Source organism: Physeter macrocephalus, chromosome 7, assembly GCF_002837175.3.
Source record: "Physeter macrocephalus isolate SW-GA chromosome 7, ASM283717v5, whole genome shotgun sequence".
NCBI lineage: Eukaryota > Metazoa > Chordata > Mammalia > Artiodactyla > Physeteridae > Physeter > Physeter macrocephalus.
In genome coordinates this window covers 59,501,507-59,515,931 of record NC_041220.1, presented here as the reverse complement: position 1 = coordinate 59,515,931, position 14,425 = coordinate 59,501,507, and the positions used below count along the sequence as shown (strand labels likewise).

The following is a 14,425-nucleotide window of genomic DNA, read 5'->3' as shown; positions in this document are numbered from 1 at the left end:
ACTGTTCTCCATAGTGGCTGTTTCAATTTACATTCCCACCAACAGTGCAAGAGGGTTCCCTTTTCTCCGCACCCTCTCCAGCATTTGTTGTTTGTAGATTTTCTGATGATGCCCATTCTAACTGGTGTGAGGTGATACCTCATTGTAGTTTTGATTTGCATTTCTCTAATAATTAGTGATGTTGAGCAGCTTTTCATGTGCTTCTTGGCATCTGTATGTCCTCTTTGGAGAAATGTCTATTTAGGTCTTCTGCCCATTTTTTGATTGGGTTGTTTGTTTTTTTACTATTGAGCTGCATGAGCTGTTTATATATTTTGGAGATTAATCCTTTGCCCGTTGATTCATCTGCAAATATTTATTCCCATTCTGAGGGTTGTCTTTTCATCTTGTTTGTAGTTTCCTTTGTTTTGCAAAAGCTTTTAAGTTTCATTAGGTCTCTTTTGTTTATTTGTGAAAAACATGTACTATTGATTCATTCCTTTGGTAAAAATCTAGTAACTGGAAGAAGTGACAAGCGAGGTACCTAGAGAATCCAGAAGGCTGTAGGTGGTCCCTTCGCAGCGCCCTCTAGTTGTTCTGAACGTGTGGTTCCCAGACCAACATCATCAGCATCACCTGGGAGATGGTTAAAAATGCAGCTTCCTGGGTCCCACCTGGGATCTACTGTGTCAGAACGTGCAGGGGTGGCTCAGCAGTCTGTGTACAGGCCTTCCTCCTTTCATCACGCTGTGACCTATTTACAAATGGAGGGATGGTGGTACCCTGCATGGAGCAAGGCTATTGGTGCCATTTTTCCAGCAGCGTTTGCTCACTTCATGCCTCTGTGCCACATTTTGGTAATTGTCACAATATGTCAGAGTTTTTCATCATTATTATATTTGAATGGTGATCTGTGATGAGTAATCTTTGAAGTTACTACTATCACCTGCTGAAGGTTCAGATGCTGGTTGTTAGCATGGCAATAAAAATTTTTTTAATCAAGGCATTACATTGCTTTTTAGACAAAATGCTATTGCACACATGATAGACTACAGTACAGTGTAAACACACTTTTGATACACATTGGGAAACCAAAACACTTGCATGACTCACTATTTTGTGATAGTCCTGTTCTTGGAGTAGTCTGGAACCAAACCCACAGTTTCTGAGTTATGCATGTGTCAGTAATATCTCTGAGTGATTCTGACACATGCTGAAATTTAAAACTGATTTACAAACACTTTCTATGTGCTCCCCCTCACTGGGGAGGCCACAGTTACCAGCTGTGTCCTGAAGGCTCTTCAATCTCTACCTTTAGCTCAGGTGGATCTACCTGAAAGCCTTGTGTCCAAATGCCATTTGGCCATTTCTAGATGCCTCTTCCCCAGTTGCCAACACTTCACTCTGTCTTACACTGAATTAATTACCCCTCCTAGCCTGTTACCTCACGGGATTACCTATTTCAGTGAATAATATCTCCACACCCAATGGCCCACACCACTTTTCCTCAACTCCATTTCTCTCTCCCAAATCAGGGTGGCAGCAGCTCTCACCAGGGCCACTGCTCTATTCTCCTAAATGGCCCATTCGCTGGGCCCTCTTCAGTCCCTGTCATCATTCTGTTCTCTGGAATGCACTTTTCAAAAAAAAATTGATCTCATTATACTTCTGCTTTAAAAACTCATCACCTTTACTGCTATTAGGATAAGTATCCTGACCCTAGACTGGGGGCTTGTGAGGGGAGATTGTTGGCAATGTCTGTTTTTTAATACCTGGCTTCTTATTTCAGACCTGCCTTCTCTTTGTGACAATACATCAAGATGTACGCTAATGAATTCTACAACTTTTTTGATATATGTGAGACTTCCATAGACAAATTTATTTAAAAATGCACAAGCCAGGATCAGATCCAGTCACCCCTCCATCCTGACTGCAGAGGGGATGACAAGGAGCGTCCTGAGCCACTTAATCATGAGAGAGCTCTTTCTCTCACCAGAGTTGGAAACCATTACAGCCACCAGTAAGGCAAACTGGTGTTCACACTCCTGGCCTGAGCACAGCTGTGTGAACATGGGCCTGCGCACAGTAGGAGCACAGCTGGTAAGTGGCTGAGCCAGTGTCAGATCCACTCTCACAGGAACCACACTCTTCAGATCTGAGACTCACAGCATAGACTGACATTTACCTGCTTCAGGTGCAATTATAATCGTCCTCATGACAAGAGTCACTGAAACAGCACTTTCTGTCTTCTCACTGCTTGTTTGAGTCTCAAGTACCCGAGGAGGTAGGTTCTACCACCAACTCACTTCACAGAGCATGAAATTGAGGCACAGGGGGGTGAGCTAACCCATGTTCCCAAGCTTACAGCTGATAACTGGCAGAGCCCGAACTCAAACCCAGAGTCTTGTTCCAGAGTCCACTCCCACACTGTCCACACCCCAGGGTCACTGGAACAGGGCAGAGGGCAGGGGGCATTGTGCAGCCTGGAGGTGGGGCTGGAAGGAAGACTACTTGAGGCCCCACCATGACGCACGTCTGTGGTCACACAGCCAGTGAGTGACCTCTTACTGCACATCCCTGTTATCGTTTCCCTTGGCTGGGGGTCACCAAAATGCTTGTTGCAAATGCAGATTCCCTGGCTCACCTATGGAGACAGAATAGAAACCGTTTCTATTTTTAAGTAAACATTTATGGATGTAGACCATACATACATAAAGACACACACACCCATCATTCTGCATCACCTGAGAATGATTACAAAGCGAACACAGCCCTGTAACCACCTACAAAGCCCACCATTTAAACAGCACCTGCTCCCTTTCCCCACCTGGCCACTCTCCATCACTGCCTTCACTCTCCTCCCCAAAGATAACCACCACCTGCTGCTAAACCATGCACTGGTTTGGCCTGGTTTTGATCTTCATATGAGGGGAGCCATACACAGTATGTTATTGTATTTCTGGACTCTTCAGCTCAATATGATAGGTGGGGAATTCATCCTTATTTTTCTGTTTTTCAGATCCCTTTTCTTGGTGAATAGTAGTCCATTGCATGCCTGTACTACTGTTCATTAGTTCATTCTGTTGCTGAAAGCCCTTGGGTTGTTTCCAGATTTCCCCTATTGAGAACTGTGTTGCTATGTGCTTCCTTGCACAAATGGACACATTTCTAAACATTAATAACAGGAGTGGAATTGCTGAGCTGAAGGGTTGTGTAGGTGCATACTCAGCTTAAGTAGAAAGAACCAAACTGGTTTTCAAGGTGGTTGGACCAATTTTCATTCTGATTTTTCTTTATATCAGCCGTCATCACCTGACACTTTATGTTTGTATTGGGTCAGATATTAAAAAAATATGTTAAAACATTTTTGTCCCATGCATATATGCAGGAGATTTATGTTTTTGTTTTCCATCTGTGCTGCTCTAGGCGAGCAGGGACTTGGTTTTGTTTACTTCAATTTCCCCAACACTAAGAACACTTAGGTGCTATTCGATGCTCATGTGACAATGTGTAAATACACTAGTAATTATGTTGTGAGTGTACAGTATATGCAGCAAAAAAAAGGTTTAAATTAATGCATTAACAGATTATTTGGGGGCATTGGTGGACATCCTTTTTTATCCTCTACATATTTTAAACAATATACACTCCCTTTTAAAAAAATTGTATTTCCTATTAGAGAAACAATTTTATGATTGTGAAGGACACCATTTTATATAATGTTAAGTAGAGGGAAGCAGATCATGAAACTGTATGTAAAATATACTTCCATTTATCACCTGTCATATAAAAAAATAGATATGGATATATACAAACTTCTGAAAGCACACAGTTGAGAGCATGAATCTTGATTTATCTAAGTGGTAGGATGATGGCTGATTATCCCCCCATTAGTGTTCTTATGTGTTTTTAAATATCTATTTTCCTGGCATAAAATAAAATAATACAAGAAGCAATATTAATCAAAATAGTGAAAATAATACCAATAAAAACGGAAGTACTTCATGGGTAGTATATACTTTCCATGCATTCTCATTTGAAATATTTACTGAATTTCTGGTTATTAGGCTAGAGATACTCTAAGTGTAAACTATAGTTTCTGTCCCCAACCTACAAATGGGGAAATAGCTTTCAAGGGAGGCAGGATAACCTGCCCTCTTCTCAGGGATGTAATGCAGCTGAGCCTGATGCGAGTCTTATACTCTGCATATGATGTAATCATAATAAATATTCTCTGCCAACCAATGAAAAGCCTAGTATGCAGTACTTCATTGTTCCCTCATCAGTAACTTTCCTTTTACCTAATATTCCCCAGCCTCCCCACTACCTTCTGCAACTTTTGCTCAGGGAGGTGTAATTTTGCAGCCTCCCTGACAATTTGCTACCTAACCGGGAAGGGTGGGGGAGCCAGAGGGCCCTGAATCACATCTCCCCTCCTCAGGGAGGAAATGGACAACCTTACAAAGCTTTTCAGATTTCAGTTCATCATCAGCAAAGATGAGATTAAGTGGCATTGAGAGGATCAAGGGAGGATCACAAAGGTGCAATGGAGATCCTGTTTATCACCTGACCTAATCTAGGCGGGGCCTGGCCCTCCTCTCTCATCTCTAAGCAGCACCTCTGAACATGCCCCACACACCCCTCCATGCCCAGAGCCCACCCTCCAATCTATGGAGGAGCCACAGCCTTTAGGGCTGGACCCCAACAGCTCCACCCTCCTGGGGTTTACATCCCAGACCCCACCATGTGTTGGGAGAGCAGCCTGAGGACCTGGCCCAGGAACCCAGAGAGAACTGACCCCTCAGGTAAGAGGGGATCAAGGATGAGGCAAGACCAGGGGGCTTCCTGAGCCGCTGTTCCGGGCCCAGCCTAGGGATCCACCTCCAAGGGAATCCAGACTGGGGTTTGGCGTATGTAAAAACCTGTCCTTTATTAGGGTTCCCAGTCCCACAGCGGGCCTTGTCCTAACTCACCTAAATGTTTGCTGAGAGCACAGATGCCCAGTTCCCACCCTGTCCGGGGCCCAAGGATGGAGAGACTGGTATCTGTGTGTGAGAAAGCCCCCAGAGGCTGGTCTGAAGCCCCTGTGGGATCCCCCTCCAAGATGGCTCAGTCAGGGGCACTTTGTGGTGTTAACCAAAATTTGAGAAACCAAGACCTGATTGAAATAGAGGCCTTTATTTGGGGGTTGTTAGGACAGCAGCCCCAAAGACCCAGATTCATGAAGCACTTGACCTGTGCTCCGTGAGTCCAAACTGGGGGAGGCTTATCAAGGCAAAGAACCTGCAAGGTTACATAAAATAAGCGTGCTTGTTAAGCAAAGAAGCATTGGCTGGGGCTGCAAAGGATTACACAGCTGCAGGTGCGGGGGCGGGGACATTGAAACTGCAAAGTTGCCCCAGAGCTGTCAGCAGATGCTGTTGTGAACATGGCTGGTGGTGTACTTGAGCCGCAACCAGTTCAGAAAATCAAATTCTCAGTGATGCACGGTCATGCCTGAAACCACATCAAAGGTGGCCACCGGGCTCCACTTTGATTTTTAAATCCGTCATCAATGTGTAGGCGGGGAGTGGAGGGATTAGAGCTATGGGGCCCTGTATGAACTTGGTCTTCCTCAACTTCACCACGGCCTGCTTGCAGAAACAGAGAGTACAAGTAAGTTGCCCAAAGTCACTCAGTTCCTAAGGGAGACTAGAGACCTGGCCAGGATTTTAGTCATTCAACAGCTTAGCCGGGGACTGAGGTGATATTTGGAGATGCCATCATGGCAGGGTAACAAGGAGTTGACAGTCACGTGTGGGATGCAGATTTCCAAAACCTGGGTAAATTTACAACAGCCAGAGTGGAAAGAGTTCCTGATCCTGTCCTTACAGCTCTGGCACATTTTGTTGCGGGGGTGACCCCTCATGGAGTCAGGAAACTGGGATCAGGAGGAAGGGACAAGTGAGCTCTGAGCTGGGTAGCACAGGACACAAGTGAGGGCTCTGCTTGTACAGAGGTGCTGGGGGCAGAGGGGGCTGAACCTGCAGGAAGAGGGCAGGAGGTTGAATGCTGCAGAGAGCTTGGTGCTGGGAGAAGCTGGAGCTGAGGGAAGGACGTGGTTCTCGTGCCAGGAACAGCAGTCCTGCAGAAGAGGGTGTGATTAGATCCTGGTGTGGGTGGGAGGAGACTGGAGGGGCCCAGCGGGTGGTGGTGGGCTGGGTGGTCAGAGGCTGGTGCAGGCACCCAGAGGAACATGTAGGGGCTTTGGCAAGGGTGTTAGTGGTGACAGTGAAGGACATATTCTTTGACCACAGCATCCTGAGCATGGAAAGTCTGGGGTTTTGTTAGAGTACCATAGAGCACCTTCCATGTGCCAGGCCTGCTGCTAGGCACATTTTCCCCTCCTCCATAAATCCCTTCTGACCTGTCAAAGGTCACAGGGCCATAGATGGAAAAGCCAGGATTGCAGCCCAGGAAGCTTGGCTCAGAATCTCTGCTCGCTCCACCCTACCAGGCTTCCTCTCTTTCTGGCTCCACTACCCTGTTTGCAGTATTTTATAAATCTTTGCCAATCAGACAAGGCACAAAGAACAATCTCTCTTGTTTTTCATTCTGATATCTCTGGATTATTAAAAATGATCTGCTTTGATTTCATTACTGGCATCTTTTTATCTTCTTTACCCATTTTTAGGTCCAGATTTTTCATTATGTTTGCTTGAATTGCTTGATATAAGCTAATTATATGCTTGAAGTAATCATGTAGTTTTCTGATTTTCAAAAATTTGCTTCCTCGGCCAAACAGATGGAACATATTTCTCTATAATTTATTTCTATAGTCTATGGTTTTATGGTCATTTTTGCTTTTATTAGAGATGCACAGTGAAAACTGCATAAGCCTGTAACCCTACACCACCACCCAGATGAAGAAATAGATTGTTACCAGCACCCCTAGAGCCCTTCTCACCTTCCTCTCAATCACTAGCCCATTCCTCCTCCACCAATATGAGCACTAATGCTGAGGTCTAACACCATGAAGTCGTTTTTCCTGCACACACGGTGTGTATTCTTTTGTGCCTGGCTTTTTGTCACACCACGTTACATCTTTGAGATTCACCCCAGTTTTGGGGTGAAGAGTATTTAGTGTCCACACATTGCTGATTAATGTCCCATCGTATGAACAGACCACATTCATCTAGCCATTCTAATGCTGTGGAACTTTGGGGTTATTTCCAGTTTGGACTTGTGAAAAGTGTCGTACTGAACCTTCGTGTATGTACTTTTGTGCACAGAGTTAGTAGCCCTGGTTCATAGTCTGGATGAACAGCCTGAGTAAAATAACTGAGTGTATGTTCTAAGACAGTTAATAATGCAAAATAGTTTTCAAAAGTGGTTGTACCCACTTACCTCTCACCAGCTGTGTATGAATGATCCAGTGACACCACATATCTCCAAGACGTTATATCTTAACACTTGAAATTCATTCTGGGGTCTCTGGACTCAGAGATTGTCTTAAACCTATCAGGGCTGGAGAAGATTAAATCAATACACCCCCACCCCCTCCAACCTCCCCCCATACCCTCATGGATGCTCACTTTCAGCTTTGGGATCACTTTGCTGATCCCAGTGGAAAGTTTGGAGCGTCTAACAGGACTCTTCCTGTGTGGGTGCCCTGAACTCAAGAGTTCTCAGCCCTGAGAGTTGGTGGCCCCTCAGCCTCTTTGAGAATCAGTAGGTGCTTCAAAGGGAAAGCTCCACACCTTCTTCTTAGGATCTTGACTCCACAAATCCCCACTAGTTGGTAGCTCACCACTGTCGTCAGGGAGTACGTTTGTATGTGTGTGTGTTTCTCAGCTTCAACTCAAACTGACGTACCGATCTCAATCTCATTCTGAGCTTGAAGTGAAAAGTCTGTTTTGGGAGGGTGCCCAGAGCAAATTTCATCTAGTTCAAATCCCATCCACTTATGCAAAAAATTTCATATATTCTGTAGTTGAGAAGCTTAAGTGATAAGTAAATTTTGATGTATTATGAATTCAGTGCTGTTAGAAGTATCTGTGGTTTAAGCCAAAAAGTACCAGTTTTTTAAATTAGATTTTTGACAAGATTGAAATTACTGAAGCTGGGTTTTTTATCCTTTAACCAGATTCTCTTAGAAAAGAGCTGTTATGTAACTTTCCCCAGGTCCCCAGATAGAAGGTGACTGAGGGGGAGTCCCATCCAGGCCCTGGGCTCTTGTCTTCAAGCCCACACACTTTCCACAGTCCCAGGACCTGGTCCCATCAACCTGTGGTCCATGTGGGTGTAGGTGGGTCGTGGTGGAGGGGAGGATCAGAGGATGCCTCACCGTGGCAGTGAGAGTCCCTCAAGACATAGGGCAGCCTTTTCACAGGAAGGATTATTTTCTCATCCCCAGGAAGGAAAAGGCACTTTGCAGCTGTGTCTGCTCTCTGACCCAGAGAGTTGCTGAGCTTGGCTTCACACCCTGGAGCTGCTGAGGGCAGCGAGTCGCCCAGCTGCTCTATGATAGGCCGCAGGAGTGAAGGAAGCCTCTCTGAACACCTGCCTGCACCCCAGAGTCCTGCAACATCCAGGACAGGAAGGAGGGAGACCCGAGGGTGCACCTGCTACTCAGCGCAGAGACCAGTAGCCCGGCCTCCGAAGAAACCCACCTCAGTGCAGCCCCGATGGCAGTGGCAGCGGCCCTGGCTGGACTCCAGGCAGAAGCCAATTATTCCATCTGTCTGGAGGGCCTGAGAGACCCCATCACCACTGAGTGTGGGCACAACTTCTGCCGCTCGCGTCCAGCGGTCCTGGGCTCACCTGGAGGACAGGTTCCCTGGCCCCGTGTGCCGCCACCTGTGCCAAGAGCGGCAGGTGAGGAGCAACACCCAGCTGGGCAGGATGATCCAGGTGGCCAGGCTGCTCCAGAGCAGCCAGAGCCACAGGAGGAGGAGCGAGGAGCCGCGCCTGTACGAGCTGCACCGCCAGGTTCTGAGCCTCTTCTGCGATTAACACGTGCAAGTGCTGTGTCCCCTGTGCGCTCGGACCCCTGAGCACCAGGGCCACTTGGTGAGGCCGGTGGGCGAGGCCGCGGCTGACCACCGGCAGAGGCTCGGCGCTTACGTGGAGCCTTTGAAGAGGCGGGTAGCAGATGCCGACAGCCTGGTGGCCACGCAGGACAGAAAGCTGCTGGAGCTGCGGGAGCTGGTGTAGCGCCAGCGGCTGGAGCTGGCCTCGAAGTTCCAGCAGCTGAGCCGGGCTGTGGACCGCGAGCAGGAGGCCGTCCTGGCAAGGCTGGTCCAGGAGGAGCAGGACATCCAGGAGCAGCTGGGCGTCAACATCACCGCCTTCTCAGACCACATCTGCGAGCTGCGGGGCCTCCTGCACGAGGTGACGGAGAGAAGCGTGCTGCCCGGAGCCAGGCTGCTGAGCGGCATCGGGGGCGTCCTGGGCAGGGGCGAGAGCGTCTGAAGTGCCCCGACGTCTACTCCTTCCAGCTGAGGAGGGAAGGCTGCAGGCTGCCCCCGCAGCACTCGGCTCTGCAGAAAATCATTCAGAAGTTCCGGGAGGACGTGACCCTGGACCCCGAGACAGCGCATCCCAACCTGCTCGTGTCCGAGGATAGAAAGTCGGTGACGTTTGCGAGGAGCAGGCAGCTTTTCCCCCCAAGCGCGCACTCTGCACGGAGCCTGCGGCGCTGGGCTCGGTGGGCTTTGCCAGCGGCGGGCGGTAGTGGGAGGGGTGGGTGGGCGGGGCCGCGTGGGCCTTGGGCGTCTGCGCAGACTCCGCCTCCAGGACCGGTGCTGGGCGCCTGGAGGGACAGAGACGCCTCTGGACTCTGGGGCTGCGCGGAGGGCATTGTGAGGCCCGCGGGCCGGGGGGCGCTGTTCCCCTGGAGCTGAAGGAGGAGCCTGGCGGGATCGGTGTGTATCTGGACTATGAGTTGGGCGCGATTTCCTTCTACAGTTGGAAGGACAGGTCCCACATCCACTCTTTCACCGATAAATTTTCTGAGATCCTAAAGCCCTATTTCTCTATCGGACGCTATACTCAACCTCTTACAATCTGCGCAGTAAGAGATTACTAAGGATGATCTTTGACTTTGCTTCTTTTTCTTCCTGAAATTTATGGACAGTAGGTAGCATGTTTACAAGTGTCCTTACATCTGGCACCGAGATTTTTTTAAAAAAATCTTTATTTGACTTAAAGTCATGAAGAAAGTTTTTCTCATTTTGTTTTCTATTTTGTTGTTGTTGGTGGTGGTGTTTCCATAGCAGTAGAGATGTTGTGGGAACTAACAGGGACGTGGAGTTTAACTGTAAAGTGTTTCTGGAATTCTAACGTTGGAGCCTGTAAAATTGTAATTTCACAGCTTCAGTAAATGTGTGAACACTTGCATATTTCCTATACTTGTACATTTACCTGTTCCATAAGCACCTTACACGTTCCATGTGGGAGAGGAAACACACCTGTGTGGAGACAGTTCTCAGGGGGCGTCTTACACATGTCGGGAGCAAGGGACCGACCACTCAGGACTGTGTTTCCCAGGACATTTTTATGGGAAACAGCCTTGAAAGATAGAGGTGGCATCTCCATCAGAGCACAGGTAGGTTTGTATACTGTCCAGTCTCCCTCGAGGGCAAAGGTCAGGCAGATTTATTGCCCTTTATACAGGGGTTGGGTTTTGCTCATTACCAGTAGTACATCTAAATTACTCTCTTACTTGAAATTTGAGATTGTCCAGTAACTATGACATTATGTGAGATGATTTATACATCTTCCTGGGAGATATTTGACATAGAAAAAGATCAGTCTTATACTTTTCCTTGGTTTTTTAATTTTGGGGGCCTAATAACACCCCCTCCCCCACTGTGACATGTGTGATCATAGTTCCCCAGCCAGGGATAGAACCTGCGCCCAATGCAGTGAAAGCTCCGAGTCTTAACAACTGGACGGCCAGGGAAGTTCCCCTAAATACTTGCAGATTGTCCCTGCTCCTTCCTGTGCTTGGAGAGATTTGTTTCCATGTCTCAATAGGGTTAAACTGGCTGCTAATTTTCTCTTCCTGGTTCCAACATTTAAGCATGTTTCTATTCTATTTCTAATTTTCACAGTAGCTTATTTCATCTTTGAGTGTGACTCATCTATTTTTGTTTTGTTATGAAAAGCAGGCATATAAGATTGTGTAGTAAACATGTAAATACAATTTAAAAGAGAATAGTAAAATTAGTACCCATGTATAAAACACCTAGGTGAAGAAATCAAACATTACATGGTAGCTCAGAGGCCCCGTGGATTCTAACACACTATGTCACCCCCATTTTCCTCAGCTTGAAGCATCCAGTATCTTGATACTAATAATTCCTTTGTTTTTCTTGAAAGGTTTACCACACATGCATATCTTTACAACCAATAAAGTTATATTCTAAAAAGCCAGAGACTGATAAGAAACCTCACTGAATACTCAATTTATTTTACCACATAATAGACTAAATGAAAACAAGTCTCATGATTATCTAAATAGATGGCAGAAAAATCATTTGATAAAATTCATCATCCATAGTTATGGACTGAATGTGTCCCACCACAAACTGTATTCAGAGGTGGGGCACTTAAGTAGGTAATCAAGGTTAAATGAAAATGGGGACAAATCTAATATGACCAGTCAGTGATTTTAAAAAAGGAAAATTTAGCAAATTAGGAGAAGGTCATTGCCTTAATGTGTTAGTTGATATCTACCAAAACCCACCGCAGTGATGAAATTCTGTTAGTGTTCTGTCTGACAATGGACCTCAAACAAGGATTCTTGCTATCACCTGTTTAACACGGTGTTGGGCCCTACTTCAATGACTGTCCTCAAAAGAAGAAAGACACCAGGGATGTGCATGCATAGAGAAAAGGCCATGGGAGGGCACGGAGAGAGGTTATCTGCAGGCCAAGGAGGCCTCAGTAGAAAACAAACCTTCAGACACCTTGATCTTGGACCTCCAGAACTGCAAGAAAATAAATTTGTTTTCTTTAAGCCAGTCAGTCTGTGGTGTTTTGTAAGTCAGCTTTCCTAGGTTAATACATGGAGTCATGAGAAGAAAAAAAAAAAAATCAGAAAATTAGACAGTGAAGCGAACTTCCTTAATCTGTTGAAGGATATCTACCAAAACCCTACAGCACTGATAAAATTCTGGTAGTTTTCTCTTAGAATGGAAATGTGACACCTATTCAACAATGCTTTGGCATTCATAAGCAGCACAAACAGGCAAGGAGGGAACAAGTATAATGATTGGAGAGAAAAAAATAGAAATTTTCCTATTATTAACTGATATGATTTTTTACATAGAAAACCCAAAATGACTTACAAATGAATTTAATACATAAGTAAATTTTGCAAGGTTACTACATACAAGATCAATATGCAAAATTCAAGGGCATTTCTGTATAATAGCATCAATCAGAAAATGAAACTTGCCATTTGTAATAGAACCAAAAAATAGCAAATACCTAGGAAGAAATCTCACAAAAATATGAATGTCTCTGCACAGATGATTATAAAGCATTACAGAGAAAATCTTTAAAAGGACAAAAATAGATGAGATGAATTATCACACAAAATATTAAGAAGATTGAATGTTATAATGATGTCATTTCCCCCCCCAATTAAATTTCAGTCATTTAATGAGGAGAAGGGATCCAGAATATTAAACTGATTCTGTGTATATAAGTCAACTCCAGCCACATATGAATGGACATACTATAGGGCATTTGGGAGCTAAAATAGAGGAATATCTTCATGATCTCTTGATTAAAATTTGTTTTTAGATAATATCTATAAAAATGCACCTGCCATGAAGGAAAATGTAAGTTTGACCATATGAAATTTTAGACTTCCTTTTAATTAGAGGGCAGTATAAAGGGAGTGCGGGGAAATTTGAGAAAAGATATTTCCAATTTATGCAACTGACAAAGGGCTACAAATATTATTCCACATTTATACCCGAGCAAGATGCTTTGTCAGAGTCTTCATGCTTCAAAGGGAACTGCAGATTACAACACACACACACACACACACACACAAACACACTAATACACTCATGGTTTCCTCTCAGAATGTGGTGCTCAGTGCTAAGCACCTATAACATGAAATATCCACATGCGACTAATACCAATCAGGTTTAAAACAAATGCTTGTCTAAATAGCTAACCTTCCACCCTCTAAACAAAAGAAGTCCTGGGATATTGTGAGTTATAATGTTGTCAAGAGGGGACTTAGAAACCTCTAAACACTCCACCCAAAACCTGTGAGAATAAGCAAATTCAGTGAAGTTGCAAGATACAGAATCAATAGCCAAAAATTTCCTGTTTCCATATACTAACAACAAACTATTAGAAAGATAAATTAAGAAAACAATCCCATTTAAAAACACAAACAAATTGAACCAAAGAAGGGAAAGACATGTACAGTGATGAAAGAAATTGAAGAAGATATTAATAAATAGAAAGATATTCTATGTTCATGGATTAGAAGAGTTAATATTGTTAAAATGTCTATACTACCCAAAGCAATCTACAGATTCAACACAATCACTATCAAAGTACCAATGACATTTTTCTTTTTTTTAAACATTTTTTAAATTGATGTATAGTTGATGTACATATTATATAAGTTAAAAGTGTACAATATAGTGATATACAATTTTTTCTGTCAATCCCAAACTCCCTAACTATCCCTCTGCCCCACCCTCCTCCACTGGTAACCATAAGTTCTCTGAGTCTGTGAGTTTGTTTCTGTTTTGTAAATAAGTTCATTTATATCATTTTCAAAATTCCACATATAAGTGATATCATATAATATTTCTCTTTCTCTGTGTGACTTACTTCACTCGGTATGACAGTCTCTAGGTCCATTCATGTTATTGCAAATGGCATTATTTCATTCTTTTTAATAGCTGAGTAATATTCCATTGTGTACATATACCACAACTTCTTTAACCATTCCTCTGTCAATGGACATTTAGGTTGCTTCCAGGCCTTGGCTATTGTAAACAGTGCTGCAGTGAATATTGGGGTGCATGTATCCTTTCAGACCATATTTTTCTCTGGATATATGCCCAAGGGTGGGATTGCAGGGTCATATGGTAGTTCTATTTTTAGTTTTTTGAGGAGCCTCTATACTATTCTCCACAGTGACTGTACCAATTTACATTCCCACAAACAGTGAAGGAAGGTTCCCTTCTCTCCACACCCTCTGCAGCGTTTATTATTTGTAGACATTTTGATGATAGCCATTCTGACTGGTGTGAGGTGATACCTCATTGTAGTTTTGACTTGCATTGCTCTAATAATTAGTGATCTTGAGCAGCTTTTCATGTGCTTCTTGGCCATCTGTATTTCTTCTCTGGAGAAATGTCTATTTAGATCTTCTGCCCATTTTTTGATTGGGTTGTTTGGTATTTTGTTGTTGAGTTGTATC

General features: G+C 44.5%; 2 protein-coding genes across 2 annotated transcripts in view; one reads left to right on the top strand and one right to left on the bottom strand.

Annotated features, from left to right (window-relative positions):
- TRIM60 (tripartite motif containing 60) overlaps positions 1-7,918 on the bottom strand; it is a 12,805-nt gene extending 4,887 nt beyond the window's left edge. Inside the window, 1 exon segment of the mRNA XM_007131051.2 lies at positions 7,834-7,918. Coding sequence (XP_007131113.2) covers positions 7,834-7,918 — 85 coding nt within the window.
- Positions 7,919-8,645: 727 nt separating this feature from the next.
- Positions 8,646-9,621, top strand: TRIM75 (tripartite motif containing 75). The gene is given in 6 exon segments (XM_070827448.1): positions 8,646-8,758; positions 8,760-8,911; positions 8,914-8,995; positions 8,997-9,417; positions 9,420-9,535; positions 9,537-9,621. Coding segments are annotated over 6 exon segments (945 nt in total). The 3' UTR covers positions 9,598-9,621.
- The last annotated feature ends 4,804 nt before the right edge of the window (positions 9,622-14,425 follow it).